This window comes from Bactrocera latifrons, unplaced genomic scaffold (assembly GCF_001853355.1).
Source record: "Bactrocera latifrons isolate USDA-ARS-PBARC rearing strain unplaced genomic scaffold, ASM185335v1 scaffold_37, whole genome shotgun sequence".
Lineage (NCBI taxonomy): Eukaryota > Metazoa > Arthropoda > Insecta > Diptera > Tephritidae > Bactrocera > Bactrocera latifrons.
The window spans coordinates 646,257-662,702 of NW_017537012.1; the positions used below are offsets into that span (position 1 = coordinate 646,257).

The 16,446-nt window shown below is 37.2% G+C and overlaps 4 protein-coding genes across 5 annotated transcripts; 2 read left to right on the forward strand and 2 right to left on the reverse strand.

The window, feature by feature from the left end:
- Positions 1-2,080: 2,080 nt before the first annotated feature.
- Positions 2,081-4,838, forward strand: LOC108971938 (organic cation transporter protein). 2 transcript variants are annotated; one of them, XM_018938296.1, is made up of 6 exons: positions 2,081-2,466; positions 2,552-2,810; positions 2,873-2,976; positions 3,334-4,103; positions 4,181-4,362; positions 4,416-4,838. In XM_018938296.1, the coding sequence occupies exons 1-6, from the start codon at positions 2,237-2,239 to the stop codon at positions 4,587-4,589; spliced, it is 1,719 nt and encodes a 572-aa protein (XP_018793841.1). In that variant the 5' UTR covers positions 2,081-2,236; the 3' UTR covers positions 4,590-4,838. The 2 variants fall into 2 exon arrangements, with proteins under 2 accessions (XP_018793841.1, XP_018793842.1); XM_018938297.1 differs by lacking the exon at positions 4,416-4,838 and having other exon boundaries at positions 3,334-4,093; positions 4,181-4,307.
- Positions 4,839-4,943: 105 nt separating this feature from the next.
- On the reverse strand, positions 4,944-6,342 carry LOC108971942 (Down syndrome critical region protein 3 homolog). The gene is made up of 4 exons (XM_018938306.1): positions 6,202-6,342; positions 5,592-6,137; positions 5,308-5,530; positions 4,944-5,244 (listed from the first exon to the last, which is right to left on the reverse strand). Exons 1-4 carry the CDS (start codon positions 6,259-6,261, stop codon positions 5,138-5,140), a joined length of 936 nt encoding a protein of 311 aa, XP_018793851.1. The 5' UTR covers positions 6,262-6,342; the 3' UTR covers positions 4,944-5,137.
- Positions 6,343-6,586: 244 nt separating this feature from the next.
- LOC108971943 (peroxisomal membrane protein PEX16) lies at positions 6,587-8,048 on the forward strand. Its single transcript, XM_018938307.1, has 2 exons — positions 6,587-6,835; positions 6,889-8,048. The coding sequence occupies exons 1-2, from the start codon at positions 6,706-6,708 to the stop codon at positions 7,884-7,886; spliced, it is 1,128 nt and encodes a 375-aa protein (XP_018793852.1). The 5' UTR covers positions 6,587-6,705; the 3' UTR covers positions 7,887-8,048.
- Positions 8,049-8,418: 370 nt separating this feature from the next.
- Positions 8,419-16,403, reverse strand: LOC108971944 (serine/threonine-protein kinase PITSLRE). Its single transcript, XM_018938308.1, has 3 exons — positions 15,965-16,403; positions 9,526-12,403; positions 8,419-9,460 (listed from the first exon to the last, which is right to left on the reverse strand). Exons 1-3 carry the CDS (start codon positions 16,021-16,023, stop codon positions 8,912-8,914), a joined length of 3,486 nt encoding a protein of 1,161 aa, XP_018793853.1. The 5' UTR covers positions 16,024-16,403; the 3' UTR covers positions 8,419-8,911.
- Between the last annotated feature and the right edge of the window lie 43 nt (positions 16,404-16,446).

Genomic DNA, 16,446 nt, shown 5'->3' on the forward strand with positions numbered 1-16,446 from the left:
ATGTGAGGTGATTTAAAAGTCGTGCGGTGACTTCAGGGCAGCGCGCTGCTAACTGGCTTTATATAAGAAAGGCAGGCACCGTGCCTGGCCTCTGTTAACATGACTCTCGCGCCGCGATGTGATTCGATGTGGAAGTCACAAGCARACGTTATATGAACAAAACTATTAAACTCTGTRGCATCATTTGCAATTTTTATTAAATTATGCAATCCCGTKTTTCTCAGATTGTAATCAATGCAATTACTTTTTATTGACCAATAAAATTGTGATAAAAAGTGAGCCACAGTACAATGCAATTTGTAAATGGCACGTGATTCTTAATAGTAATTAATTAATAGGTTTGCGCAATACTTGTAAGCTTGTTACAAAACCGTTTATGGGAGTCTAATTTATCAAAAACGTTTAAATATGAGAACTAAAATCTTTTATCAAAAAAGGTGAAGTTTTATCGCTATAATGTTTTGCAGATCCTTCAAAATTTTATTAAACTTAAGGCCTTTGACCAAAGAAAAAAAAAGTSTAGTGGCACTAAGTATTAGCAACCGTTAAAGTCTATGTACATATGTATGTGTATGATTCAGCCGCACAAATTTTTAATTGATAGCTTAGCGTAATGACTATAAATACGGACATCCTTTACCTTCACATTATTTGCATTAACAGTATTGTGTTGAGATATCGGTAAGTTAGTAACGTCTCTTTATTTGCTAATATAGATGCTGACATTTAATATGACAGCTGACAAATGAAATTTTTTTCGTGTTTGAAGTGTCAGAACTCATAAAAGTACACATCATTTTCCAAATTTTTCATATTATCTGCAAAAAAGTGTCGGAACTACTTAATTGATGAACTTATTTTAAATTTGGAATCAGAAGTACTAACAGCAGTATACATATTTATAAATATATACATACACGCATACATATATTCAACAAAAAGTTTGCCGGTATTTTAATTATAAATAGCCCTACTTGCTGAAGTGAGAGGCGGGAAAAACACTTATTTTTTATATGAATGGGTTTTAGAACGTCATAGTGGTCTAAGTCTCACAATGTTTTCGAATTTGCTGATATTTTATAATTATATACACTAGTACAAAAATATGATCAACCAATTTCCAGTTGTGTGATTTTAAATCATGAGTTGGCGAGATTAGYGCTGCGCACGTAGTACTACCTGTCGATAAATGAAGTCATAAACTTGTAGAATTATCTGTAGCTATATATGTATATATGTATATAAATATATGTATGTATGTATGTATGTATATATAATAATGTATGTATATATGTAAGTGGAAATGCAGAACTTATAGCTAAAGTATTGCGCTGATAAGCGGCGTAGATGACAGAGAAAAACACGCATAGATTGAGTATCTCTCTCGATGAAGCTTCCAAAATAAAGCAARACCGTCTAAAAATAGTGATAACAAGAAGGCTATAAACAACTATAGCCGTCAATATGAGAGTACAGATTATACGCACATATGATATATGTATTTAAATAAGAGGAGTATGCGCTCTCTGTAGCATTAGCGAGGTGCTTGCTTTCGGCACCCAGTAAGCATTTATTAGGTAATTTGTGAAATTTTTTATGTATAGAGGTTATATGTGTTTCCTCGAGCAAAAAGGACATATTTTCAATATTTTTTTTTTTAATTTTTTTGAAATTTTTTTTCTTAATTTTTTTATTTTATTATTATTTTTTTTTAAGATTGATAGTATTCTAGGGTTAGACATTTTAGAAAGATTTTGTGAAATATTCAAGGAAAATATTCCAACTCGAATACGACTCGGACAGATTGCGTCAATAAAACATAATTTATTAAGTTTGCCACGAAAGTTTTAGCACCCATCTTTTTGTCTAGAAATCGTTAACTTTACGGAATCTTTAATATCGGACTACTATAAGCAGCTTTCAGCTGCTAAAGTTTACTTTAAGCTAAACTGTCGCTTGCTGGGTTATCCACAAGCAATTAACGCAATACATCGATCCCGCCAACACAATCAACAGGGCTACGTGAGGCAGCGTGAGATTAAAAATGCCGTCTACTGACTCTTTATTCGTCTGGGGAACGTCGCGCTGCTCGGTTGCTTCGGCGCGCGTTTGCGGTCTGAATTTGGAAACTTTCGTTAAAATCAAAATACCTAAATAACACGCCGATCGGTTGAAAAATCGTCTTAGTTAAAAGGAAAGAAAGAATACTTTGATCACGGCGTTGTTAAGAGCGAACATGACACCTGACAGTGGTGCAATAAACAATGCGGCATCTGCAACGGTGGCCAATGAAAATGCAGACTCCAACAAAGGTGACGATGACTGCACTTTGGATGGCATTTTGGYGCGTATAGGGCAATTCGGCCGCTTTCAGCTCTTCAACTATGTGCTGCTGTGCATACCGATGATCTTCAATGCCTTCTTCTCCATCTCGTATGTGTTTACGGCGAGTACAGTGGTGCACAGGTGGGTGTGAAGACAATTTCGTTGCGTTACATAAACCAAATATTAAATAATAATAAAATTTATAACAATAAATCTGTATGTGCAGATGTAACGTGACGCAGTGCGACAGCGCGTGGAGCGCCTACGATGAACGATGGCTCAACTACACCATACCCATGAWGGGCTCAAGCTATGATCAGTGCACGCGCTATGTGTCTAACGGTAATGCCGAACGTACATCCACGAATTATTATACACAGCCCTCGAGTGAGTTCTGCGCACCGGCGTATTTCAGTCAAAGTGTTACAGAGAAATGTGGAAACGATTTCAAGTTTCGCGATACTGAATATACGATATCGAATGAGGTAGTCCTGAGACAAAGCAGTATTCAGCTTTACTTTCTATTAATTTAAAAAAATTTTTACAGTTTTCCATCTTTTGCTCGAGCATATGGATGCTGACCTTGGTCGGTACGGTGAATAATATTGGACAGTTTGTGGGCATACCAGTGGGTGGATTTTTTGCAGATCGGTAAGTAAAACTTCTAAAGGAATGCACCAAAAAACTGGAGGTTGTTGTTGTTGTTGTGGCGAATTCTGCCGAGTTGACAGTGCTTGGCCGGATAAAAATCCGGGTCCATGCCGGTTACGTAGACCCCACTGTCGTGGGAACTGAAAACACTGGAGATGCTTTACTGTAGTTTGGAACCTCAATAAATCTTTTTGGCTCTATTTAACAACTTCATTGCATTAAGTCTAGCGGACAAATGTTTATCTCTTCAAAACAGCGCAAGCATATACATACAAATAAACCACACGGACTCGAGTTAACATGGAAAATATTTTGATTACAATTTAATCTAAATTTTCTACTTTTTATCGCTCTTAGTTTTGGTCGTCGCACAATGCTCGCCGTAGGCGGTTTCCTYAGTGCCATTATGGGTATACTGCGCTCGATATCCACCAACTACTACATGTTCATAGCTTTCGAATTCATCGATATGGCTGTTGGTAGCACACTCTTTCCAACGGCATTTCTGCTAGCCATCGAATTAGTGGGACCCAAACGACGCGTGGCCGCCGCTACCATCATAACCATTTTCTATTCGCTTGGCGAGGCGTTGTTGGGTGTTTTAGCGCAACAATTCCAGAACTGGCGTGATTTATTGCGCGTGCTCTACACACCAGCGCTCTTACTGATAGTCTTCCTTTTCGTGCTGCCGGAGAGTGTACGCTGGCTGCTGAGTCAGGGTCGAGAGGAGGATGCTACACACTTGTTGAAACGTGCCGCACGCATAAATAAACGTGAAATACCAGAAAATGATCTGAAAGCTTTGGTAGCGGAAAACCAGGCGAAGCTGGCGCAGGCGCACGAAAGCCACTATCCGATAGTGAAAGCTTTAAAGCTATTTCGTTGGCGTATTTTGAATTGTTGCTTCTGTTGGTTTACGCACACTTTGGTTGCGCTGGGCCTGAGTCTTACCTCGGTCACAMTGGGCGGTAACAAGTATACAAATTTTCAATTGAATGGCTTGGTACAAGTGCCCGGCTTAATTTTGCCGCTATTGATTATGGATCGCATTGGGCGTCGCTACTCGCTGTGTGGCTCGATGCTAGTGTGTGCGATTTGTATGGGCATTACAGCGTTGGTGGGTGGAAGTATGCTAGTATAAATGTGCTTTTAGAGCTTTTAAAGTTCACAAAATTTTTTCTCGTTTTTCTTTTCTGCTTTATAGATCATGAGGTTACCGAGTTGGTGCTCTTTTTAATCGGCAAATTTGCTATTACATGCAGTTTCCAGATCTTATACTTTTTCACCTCGGAAATATTCCCTACAAATGTACGCAACAGTTTGCTGTCATTTTGCTCTATGATTGGACGCATCGGATCGATGCTGGCTCCACAAGCACCACTTTTGGTAAGAATTAAACTTATACATTTAAAAATTTATTGCATTTTAAATGCTTTCAGGCCAATTACTATGAGTATGCGCCGCAAATACTCTTTGCTAGCTTTGCATTAATTAGCGGTACATTAACGCTGCTCTTCCCTGAAACGACTGATAAAGTCTTACCAACAACGCTACAAGATGCCGAGCAATTGAATGATAAAAAACGTCAAAATAAGGCAAATATTGTTGAATGAGTTAGATTGCGCGTTGGAGTGAAGTGTTTTGCGAGTTGTAAAATATATAGCAATTACACTTAGAAATTTTTGTTAAAATATTCTATATTTAACACATTTGCATGAATACTTAATTTAAATGTGTATTAATGTATATTTTTATATGTGTAGAAATACGTTATAGGTCGTAGTGTAATATAAAAACTAGTAAATAAAATTGTTTTCGTTAATAAATATATTTAGCGTAGAATTTATCGTGAAACTATGAGCACTTACCTAGTGGTCTTGAGAGAAACTTACGCATCCATACTATGCTTGAAATAAATATGGAATGTCGTTTTTTTTATAAATTTTAATGACAATATAGATGTACTATTGTGTTTTGCTACTTCTGGCAGGCCGTTTAATTGAATATTAGTTTTGTTAGTTGATATTTGGATATACGTAGTTTATTATAACTGCTTCTTTTACGTTTCTATATGCTTGTCTATATGTATTTTATTCATTATTGATATTATTTGCATTTCGAATGCATAAAAATGCATAGTTATTATATTTTAAATATCAGTTCAACTCAATATATCACACTGCTGCGCTGTGCGTTTTAGGACGATTTGAAAGTTTTCGGTAACTACATAGTCATCCTTAAAAATTACCAGCAGATTTAATTCAAACTCTAAACACAAAAAATCAATTTAAATTAGAAGCTTTTAGTCATTTGTGTGCGCTGCAAATTTACCTATTTTAAAGTTCTTTGTAATCAATGTTGGACATGTGAACAAACGTGGTAAAATCATGTAGATAGGTATTTCGAGCTTCGGGCAAATGTTACCGTCTGCAATTTGTATGGTTTGAATTTCTGTGGCATCTTTCGAATATCCCTCCGTGCAGCCACATGTCTCCACACGCAGTAATTGCAATTCAATTGACTTTATAGCCACTTCAGTATGTTGAACTGTTAACTGTAAAGAAAATTAACATGTATTATCATTACTTTATAAATATTTGCATATAAGCACGCACCTGTCCAGTCAGCGGCCGTGTTACACAACATTCGGTCTGATTTAATTTACCTGTTATCAGAAATCGTGGTAAATTTATACGTTCCTTTGCAGACTTTTGTAATGTTTCTGGACTTATACTGAAATTCACCTCACTCGATGTTAGCGTTTTTGTGTCTACTGCAACTGGTTTATTTTGTATGCAAAACTGTTGTATTTTCTGTAAAGACTTTGCCAAAAAACTACGTTTTACGTCACAACGTAGCAGGTAATTAATGTTGATAAATACTCCATGATATGTTTCATAAAGCACACGAGGCTCTTTGTTACACACTAATGGCAGCTCGAAATGAAACTCCGAGATTCCTGCAGATAATTTACCAGGCGCWGCCAATTCTAGTGTTGTATTGAATAGTGTTATGGGTTTCACAGAATTGTAGAAAGCTTCAAAAACACCGACGTTTTTTGTACTTAGCTGTAAATTGACTACACCTTCTAGTGCAAGTAGAATGCCTTCGTGTTTAGCTTCCGTGTTGCAATTGAAATGCACGCAACCCTTAAGTAGTTCCTGAAAGATTTTTTATTCAACACTTATATTTTTACCCAAAAATTAGTACTTTTTGGTTACTTACACCCTCATAATATATTTTATTTTCCTTATTTAAACGTATTTCGAAGTTAATTGCATTCATTGTGGTAGTTTAATTTAATTATTCAGGAAACAAACTTCGCGCAAAATGCACATAACAGCTGTTTTTATGAATGGGGCATTGTTACGCAGGCACTCAAACTGTTCAAATTTTGTAAAATCGCAGATTTCTGAAAAAATATGTACTTTAGTACTTTTCGGAAGAAATAATTAAAGAAAACAAATATATTTGATCTTTTATTTTATTATAATAAATTAAATAAAAGTTACATACAACCTGAATTTAAAATTTAAAAAAAAATCCTATCGATAGATAATTTCGATTTCTTGATGACTAGCTCACATATAAATTATCGCCATGTATCGATTTCCCAATCATCTTGGAATGGTCTTTGATTTTTTGTTATTTTCCCAATAGTCGGATCAAAGTGCTTTTCTTTTAATCCAGTTGCAGATTGGATTAACAGCTTAAAAATTGTATAGATTTATGGCATACACATATATTATGGAGAATTTGAAGACGATATTAAAATCATACGAAAAATGGGTGGCTGCGAACCCAGAAACTGTCTGCGACGTTGAGACTACCACAAAATGGATATCTTATTTCATTGCTGGTAAGCTTATTTTCAATTCCATATAATTTCCCAATATAATTATTCAATCATAGGGCGTATTTCGGATTCAAATGTGGTTTCCGAGCTCGTGTATACTTTATCCAATATACTGGTACTGTATAATGACCGTATCATCGACCAATCGCAACAAAGCAAATTGATATCCGATTTGCAACCTGTGAACCTCGAAGCAAGTACTAGTGTCTTTGCGCAACACAACAACAAAAAGGCAAAGTATATTTACCGTCTAAAGGTCATGCTGACCACTTTAGAATATTGTGAAGTTTTCATCGAAATATCTGCTACACGAATTTTCGGGAATAAAGGCAAATGGTTATTCATTACTTTGGTGCAATTTGCTAAAGCGGCAGGCCGTTTCTACATACTAAAACATTCGACACAAAAAATTATCACAACACCTACACTCCCCGCACTTAATCGACGTGCCATTATAAAGAAACAAAAGAATGCGTTGAAAAATGGTTTAATAATTGAAGATTCGATCGAAACAAATGGAAAATTGAACTCAAATGGATTTGGCGAAAGCAGTTCTATATTCCAATTGAAACGTTCCGGACGTGTGATACGTAAAGTAGAAGGTGCGCCACCAATACAGTATCGCGATTTCAAATTGGCAGAAGAGCAAAAATTAGAAAATTGTGACAATTCGGCGAATTTCCGTTTGGTACAAGCAGAATATCTGTATATAGCCAAACCGTTAATACACTTAACCGCAATGGGTTTGTTTGGTGAAAAACGTTGGAAACAATATGTCGTTTCACTGGTATTGGATTTGGCCAGCATACGTCTGTATCACCAGCATCGACAACAGATGAGCAAAGAACAGAAATTGGAGCTATCACGTCGTTGCATCAACTTATTGTTATATTTGGTACGTTCACCTTTTTATGAACGTATCACACAATCACGCCTAGATCGAATGCTAGGCTTTGTGGCCGACAATGTGCCACTGATTAAAATGATTGCAGGACCATTACGTGAATATTTGCCCTACTGGCAAGGCACTTACTTCTACTTATGGTCAACGTAAAAATTATATATATTGGATGTATTTTCGATTTATGGCTTACAAACCTAGTATTGACTTAAAATATATTGTATTTAAACGTGGAGAGTATTTAGTTAGGGAACGATCATAAATGCTATTATGTAGTATAGTTAAGAAATAAAKCAAATCCTTTTGTAAAAGCAACGTATTAGTTTTACATTATTCAAACATATTTATGTAGCCAGTCTTTCAATTAACATCAAAGAGAAATATAGTAGTCGTATAACTAACACAACGCACTTCCTGGTTTTTGCCATTCTAGCCACTTAAATATTTCTTAAATAGTGCCACTCGTGTAAATCCGAAGGCTGTAAGAAAAAGATTTGCCCCACGCCCTGATAGTGAAATAAAAACAATTTTTTTGTTTGGATTTTACTTTTCTTGCAAAATTTTATGCTTGTATTTCTCTTATAGGTCTTTTTCCAGCATAGGCTTCTTTCCATTCTTATAAACATTTATTTTTACATTCGGTTTTCTGCAGTTAAGTATTTATTACATCTAGAACATTGTTATATTACTCAAAAAATGCTTATATCTATCCAACTGTTGTTCTACTTCTTTAATGATTATTATGTTTGCCTGACCTCGTGTAAGCCTTTAGGTATAAACCTGCCGCCAACTCTAATGCGTGTATGTAATTTGTACAATTTCAACGATAAATTTTTATCTAAAATTATTTAGATGTTATTATTAACAGTTTCTAAAATTACGAGTTTTTTGTTTTAAGCTCTCAAGGATTCTCTTTGTTTTGTTGGTAAAATCGTTTGGTTGAACTTCTTTTGTGATAATGGTAAATTCAAATGATTTAAGTGACGGTTTTAACAATTTTTCTGGACTGTAGCTTACGAGCTATTCATATTTARCGAAAAATGATAAATCTGGATCTTATGCTCGTAATTAACTAGAACGGTTAATTAATGACTAATATATTTTGTAAAAGCAATAGTACTGTTAAACACATTCACACTCAAATATCAGTTAACAAATAGTGCGTGGCAAAGTGTTTATTAAAATTTTAAATTGAATCCCGGACCCATGGCCAGTTGACGCTGATCAATGCCTGCATTTAGCACAAAACCAGTATTCGCAGCAGTTTTCTTATTGCCTGTTATAATGCCAGATATAACTTTACTACTGCTATTGGCAACACCGGCCGCATTGCTTCCACCACTACTGCCCACAAGTATTTCGTCTCGACCCAATTGTTTAAACTGCGAACCGCCAGATGGTGGTTTAGGCGAGGAGGCGAGCGCTTTACGCGCACCCAATTCACTTTTTGCCGGCCATGTAGGAAACATAGATGGATCGATGGGCAGAGGCAGCTCATTGAAGTAGCTGTGTTTAAGGGCCGCTTCAGCGGTCAGTCTTTTCTTGGGATCATAGGTGAGAAGACCCTGTAGCAAGTCAATGCCTAAGTCGGTGGTTTTGTCGGCGAAACGCCTACGTAAATTTGAAACAGGATAGTCAGCGAATTGGGAATTCTGGCTTAACATATTCTTAACAATTGGCAAATCTTTATAACCGGGCCAAATTCGTTCGTTTGGTGTGCCGAGTTCCTGCAAAAAGAAATAAATAATTAGTATCGCATAGGGCGCTGAAGTAGCTTTTGATATAGTTTCACCTTGAAAATTTTGTTTAGCTCATCTGTCTCCGTTTTGCCGGGAAATAGTGGCCCCATTTGTAAGAATTCCCCAAAAATGCAACCCACCGACCAGACGTCGATGGGTGTTGAATATTCCAGTGTGCCAAGCAATAACTCCGGTGCTCGATACCATAGAGTAACAACCAATGAGGTGTAATTTTTCAATGGTGAACCATATTCTCGCGCCAAACCGAAATCGCCTACTTTCAGCACACCCTTGTGCGATAGCAACAAATTAGACGTCTTTAAATCGCGATGTAATATCCAGTTATCATGTAAATGGCCAACCGCTCGCAATAATTGCTGCACCAGACACTTGACTTCGCCGGGAAGGAAGAATTGCTTACGCGCCTTCATCGTCTCCATCAACGATTTCAAGTCGTGTTCCACATAATCCATAACAATGAAAATCTTATCCATATTGGAGCCAACAACTATTTCGCGAACCGTYACTATGTTTGGATGCTGACCTTTTAGTAAAGTATTGATTTCGCGTAAAGATGTTATGGGAAAGCCTTCCTTTTCCTTCTCCATTTTTAAGCGTTTTAAAGCAACTATCTCGTTGGTACGTTTATCCTTGGCGCGGTATACCACACCGTATGTRCCCTCCTCAATGCGATTCAGACATTGGAATTCTTCGACAGAGCGACAACCCTGTATGCCTGGAAAATAGTCTGGCAGTGGTGCACCTTTGTCATCGCGTGCTGGCGAGTCATCTCGGCTACCACCTTCTACACGACGCTTGTTACCAGCAGTAGCTTCTGCCTCCGATTTATGYGCCGATTTCATATCGCGCTCTTCTGAACGTGAGCGTGAACGTGTTCGCGACTTTGAACGCGAGCGCGAACCTGATGAATGGGAAGGTGAGCGCGAGCGTGAAGACACTGACCGTGAATCAAAATGCGAATCTGAACGTGAACGAGTACGAGAACGTGATCGTGAATGTGTTGTGCGGTGTCGTGAAGACTCACGTGAACCTGAATGCGAAAGCGAACGTGAATGTATGCTCTTTCTGCGAGGTGAGTGTGAACGAGAGCGCGAAACTGAACGTGAGTGGGAGATTGAATGGGCGGAATGAGAACGCGAACGTGATAAACGTTGATCGCCATCTTCGTCATCGTTTTCTATGTGCTTTTTGGATTTTTTCTTCTTGTGCTTTTTTGTGCGATGTTGACGACGAGGCGATTTCGAAAGCTCACCTATAGAAAGTGGACTTTCGGGTAGTTCTAGGTCATCTTCATCTTCCTCATCATCGTCATCGTCATCATCATCAGTGTTATCGTCATTATCAACACCATTGTTACGCATCCGATGGTTATGATGCCTTCTACTCCTTTTCCTCTTCTCTGTTTTGCTATGCTTACGGTAATGTTTTTCGTGCCGCCCCTCAGCAGCTTCCACCTCAGAATGGCTTTCGGTGTCACTTTCACTATCACCACTGCCACTGTCCGTTTCCATATCGTCGCTATCATCCTCATCTGCCTCATCGTCTTCGTCATCACTGTCTAACGCCTCACCTTCTTCCTCTTCGTCGCTACGCTGCTTTGAAGTTTTCTTTGATCGTTTAACTTTTACAACCACCTCGGCCAACTCTTCCTGTTTCTTACGTTTCATGACGTTGAGCCCAGCAGTAACGGACGCTGCCACAGCGCTTGGACTAAGCGCATTTCTAGCACGACGGCGTGCTTCCAATTCCTCACGTGCTTTTTCTTTGCGTTTTTCCTTCTCACGTTCCACAGCTAGTATTTTTTCCCGTCGTGACAATACCTCCGGATCCTCAGGAGTTTTGCGTTTTTCTGTGCGGTCGACGCGTTCCGTCGACACAACCGTCTCCACTTGGACGATTGCACGCTCTTTGTTGCGCCGTTTATGTTTGCGGCGTTGGCGGTGCGCTTCACCTTCTTCTACAGCTGTACCCTCCACTTCAGCCACCTCCGGACTGTCTAGCACCTCAATTACGGATTCTCTAATCTTTTCGCGCTTCTGCCGATAACGTTCATTACGTTCACCATCACTGAACCGTTGTCGCTGTACTGTTGTTGTTGTCTCATAACTTTCCGTTAGCTCGATCATATCGCCGCCACTGCCTTTTACATATTTATGCCTTTTACTAAGCAGTCGTGAACGCAAATCCTGTTCAATGCTTTCCGATTCGTTCTGCGCTTCGTAGTTATATTTGCGCCGCTCACGTTGCACCTCATAGTTGACATCATTGTATTCAACATGTGTATGCTTGCCACCACCACCGTATGGTTGTTGCTGTTGGTGGCGATTGTTATAATAATCCAGACCGCCATGATGGTACCCGCCGCCACCTGAACTGCGTTCGTAGTAATCCGGTCTTTGTCGCTGCATATGTGAGTGTTGATATTGTTGATGATAAACAGCGCCACCGCCGCCTCCACCACTATTACGTCGCACCTCATTGTGTGWTTCGTATTGCTTTGCATAACGGCGCTCGCTATTCGACATCATATCTTTGTTAATAACGTCATCGCGCTCATAACCGCTGCTGCCGCGTTGGTGATAACGCAACATCTCTTCACGCTCCTCGCCGCCACGTCGGTGGTCGCGACCTCGCTCTATATCACCTGGACGAGGACCTCCGCCGCGGTCGTTGCGCATGTCACGCTCTCGGCCATGTGGTTCCCGTGTGTCGTAATCGCGTGGATCGCGTTCCCTATCGCCACGTTCACGCCCACTTCCTCGTTCGCGCTCGCTGCGATGTTTCTTCTCTTTGGAATGTTTTTTCTCTTTAGACGACTTGTCTTTGCGCCGCGAGCCGGTGGAGTCGCGCGAGTGCAGCACGTTCGCTTGTGGTGGTTTAATGTCCAAAGAATCCGCATCTTCGTCACCGCTAATTAATTTTAATTATGATGAAAATATGAAATAAAATCGGTAAAACTTGGGAAGAGAATAGATATCTGTGTTTGATTGTGATAATTCAGTTTTTTTTTTTTTATCATAATTGTTACTATAAAATTAGGTCATTAAATTTTGCAAAGTAATAAAAACAAATGATGTATGCAAGTGAGTGATGAAAAATTTAGTGATATTTGTTAGTTAAAGATATTGATATTTGCCAGCGCTGACGCACGCTTCCAGTCATCGCCTTTGCCATTTGACAATATGTACTCAATTCATGTTCACTGCTTTGTGGCCTGGTTAGTGTACATACCGCTTCAGTTTCGTGCGGAGTCCAGTGTGCAAGTTCAAAAAGAATATCTTTGGCGCTTTGCAATGGCCAGTCGAAACACATTAACTCAATATTGTTTTTTTTTGTTGTTATTTTTTTTTAAGTAAATAAGTTGTAAATCTAGTATTTTTTAACTTACATCCGTAAAAAATCAAGAAAATTTTTTTATCGCCTCGATGTCAATTTACTTTTTTGGCTTGGTCTGCTTGAGATTGTTTTAGGGAACTTGCTATATTTTTGGAGAGCAGAGCAAAGTAAAAATATTCAAGATCAAAGTGTAGTAATGATTTCTTTAGAAAAATTGAAGTTTGCGCTTAATGCTATTGTAGTAATAATAATGCTTAAAGCGAAATATTTCATAAAAAAACAATATGAACACATGTTCGACTACTAAATAAGGTGTGTTTCATAGATGCAAATTTATGTGAAGTATAGAAGAATTGTATAAGATCAAATCGTTGTAATTTACTTTAACATTTGAATGCTTATTTTCGTTGGTTAGTATTTGATATGATTATACTAGAAAGATATAACCAAATTTGGAGTATTCACATATTAAACAATCGCAATTTCTACKTAGTGATGGTGAATACCCTATTGTTGTTCTTATGTAATCGACACAAAGTCTAYGTACATATGGGTAAGTTTTTTGTTGTTGTAGTATGCGTTATATGTTAGGCAGTTACTACGAGAGTTAAGACTCATTGCAAAGAAAAGTGGCGAAAACAGTGGTAGGAGTAATGTCCAATATATTTTTCCTAAGCTTACAGGTTTATTCTTCGGCTGATGACTTTTGAATGCTCAGATAACTTGTGCGAAACCCACTAATTTCAATAGTATAAAACGAGCAAAGCCATCCGCTATCCAAGTTACATTGTATTAAGAAATATTTCCGAAAAGATTTAAAAAAAAAAAACATTTTTAAATTTAATAGAAATTTAATAACGGTTTTAGGGTAAATATACAATGATTGGTTAGTGGCCTAAATTGTTATTTTAAGTAAAACAGTTTTCTGGTTAGATTAGGTTAGGCTGGCTGGACAGCCAATCATACACAGACAGATGGAAGCTTAATAATAAGAGCTGAAGTTCACGCAGGTCGTCAACGCAACTTGCGAAGTTTGAACAGTTTTCTAACAAATACTAAACCACATAACATAAAATTGAGCAATTTTAGATTAAAATTAAAGGAATTTTATGTTACATTTTATACCAAGGGAGAATCATTTATATTTATTTAGAATTGGTAAACTACTTGGTCATTTTTAATACATATACATATGTATTTGCTAAAATAATTCCATTGTATTCATAAAATGCTAGAAATAACACAATAATAAAAATGAAACGCACCTCAAGTAGTGTCCCATCACGTTAGATTTCATAGGAGAGCATAGTCTGTATACATATACAAGCGTTTGTCAACATTTCGGTATCTATGGCATCCACTTAATTTAAGTAAAATGACTAATTAAAGATCATACAGATACGTATGCACATGCACAGCTTTTTACGCGTACCTATGCTTTGCATACTTGTCCTTTTCTTCATACATATTTACAATAAGTAGCTGTTGTATACTTACACAAGCACGTCATCTACCCTTAAAAATAGAGTAACATACATAAGTACGTTGATCGTATTAAATATTTCTACTTAATATGAAGTACTCACTCACACTCACCTTGAATTCTTTTTTTTACCTTGCGAAGCCCATTAAACAATTCAGTCAAGCAATGTGTCCAAGGCATACCAAAAGTAAATCGACATCAGCAGCTTATACCTAGGAACTCAATTTATATTTGGAAGAAAAATTGAAAGTAGAAATATTTCTTTTGTTGTATAGAGAAAAGAAATAAATACTGAAAAATGTTGCGTTAAATGTAAATACACTTTTTAACAAAAAATAAATTTACCAAACCAACAAGTCTGTTGTCCAGCTCAAATTTGTCGTACTCTACATATTTTTGGTGTGCAGTGCGGGAGCGCAAAGTGAGAAGAGTTGTACGACTCGTAGCCAGAGTAACAATAGTAATATCTGCCTATTCGTCTGTCTCACCCACCTGCATAGACGTCAACAATATAACTAGTAGAATGCACTCCACTCAACTAGTGGGCTTTTCAGTATTTGCGTATTACAAGCAGGCGGTCAGCTGGCTAAACACAGTATGATACATTGTTGATAAGCACACATACATATGTGTATATATATTTATTTATTCTCGCCAAACTCCCGGCTTTACAGGCAATAGGAATGTGATAAAGTGGACTTTCTTCCTGTTACAGTCGTTTCAACATCATCTTTTGAGCCTTATTGCATTACCGACGATCATGCGCGCGCACCATCGCTGTCTTGAGGAAATACGACGTAACGCGTAGGGTATCAAACTTTTTCTATTATTTTTGCACCAATATACGCGGAATTCAGAGTTCATGTTAACTTTTTATGATTTTTTTTTTGTTTTTTTTTTTTTTTGAGATATTTTGGGTGTAATTTATTTTTACATTTTTGTTTATAATTTATATTATTGTTTTTTGATTTAATGTGAATAGATGGTGGCCATCGCGCGCATCGTTCTTTGGACATGTACACACTTTTTGGCCTATTTGCAATGAAAAAACTTGAGTAAATTAAAAAGTACTTAATAAAGTGGTATTATGTTTAGACCTAATGGGCTGGGGAGTGGATATATGGTAATTACTCGAGGTTAATGATTTTGATTTGGAAAGGCATAAGGTCTGCTGAAAATGTTGGTAAGTTTATGAAAGGGAGTTAGAGTAGGGTTGAGAATGTATTTTTTGTATATAAAAACATTACAAAACTAAGCAATTATATGAGAATTTTATTCACAAGACTTTGAATAAAATATTTSAAATGTACATTTATGATAAATGATTGTATTATATTTGCTTAATTTTGTAATGAAAGCTGCGCCATGCTATACACATTTTTTTAATTACAAATGCAAAATTTTTATGTGCTTTTGCACTTTCAATAATTTCCTAAAATTCACAATTCAACAATCTTCAAAAAAGTAATGCGTAAATATTATTCCATGGAAATTTGTTTTCAGTGCCCTTCAACCCATAGATTCTACATGTATGACTGTGACTAAAGACACGAGTTATACACACAATGTGATTTCCCTTCTAYTCTCCCCATAATAAATACATCGATTGGGCAAACAATTTTCCATGGTTTTTCAAGACATAAAATACACACCTTAATCCAAAATTATCATTGCCAGGACTTTGTAATTGTCCGTCTTCACTGCCAGACATAATGCAAAATCTGGTGAATTATCAGATGAATGTAATCAGCGAAATTTTATTTGCTAAAATCTGCCAATTACTGTCGTTCTTTTGTCTCGAATATGATTCGTCCTTCACACGACAGACAAGCCAAGTGTTAACTTATTTGCTCGATGTTTTATTTCACAAAATTCAGCCGATTTACAACTTTTTACAACCGTATAAATATAAAAATCGATGAAATACACGCATTGAAGGAGATTGCAGTTATTTTGGTGCAATTAGATTTTATATATTAAATAATATTTCAGTTTTTACAGCAKTACTAAAATTACACTCTGCACCAATTTAGAAATTATTCTGGGAAAAACTAGAGAAACGTTTGTCAACGTCGTGTGAAGAGAAGAAAGAAAAAATGGCGTATTTCCAATGAGACCAAGTTTGTTTGATGTG

Excerpts from the sequence above, each read along its gene's own strand:
- LOC108971943 (XM_018938307.1), top strand. The coding sequence starts at position 6,706 with ATGGCATACACATATATTATGGAGAATTTGAAGACGATATTAAAATCA. Across the intron at positions 6,836-6,888 it reads GATATCTTATTTCATTGCTG|GGCGTATTTCGGATTCAAAT; the intron begins GTAAGCTTATTT and ends ATTCAATCATAG.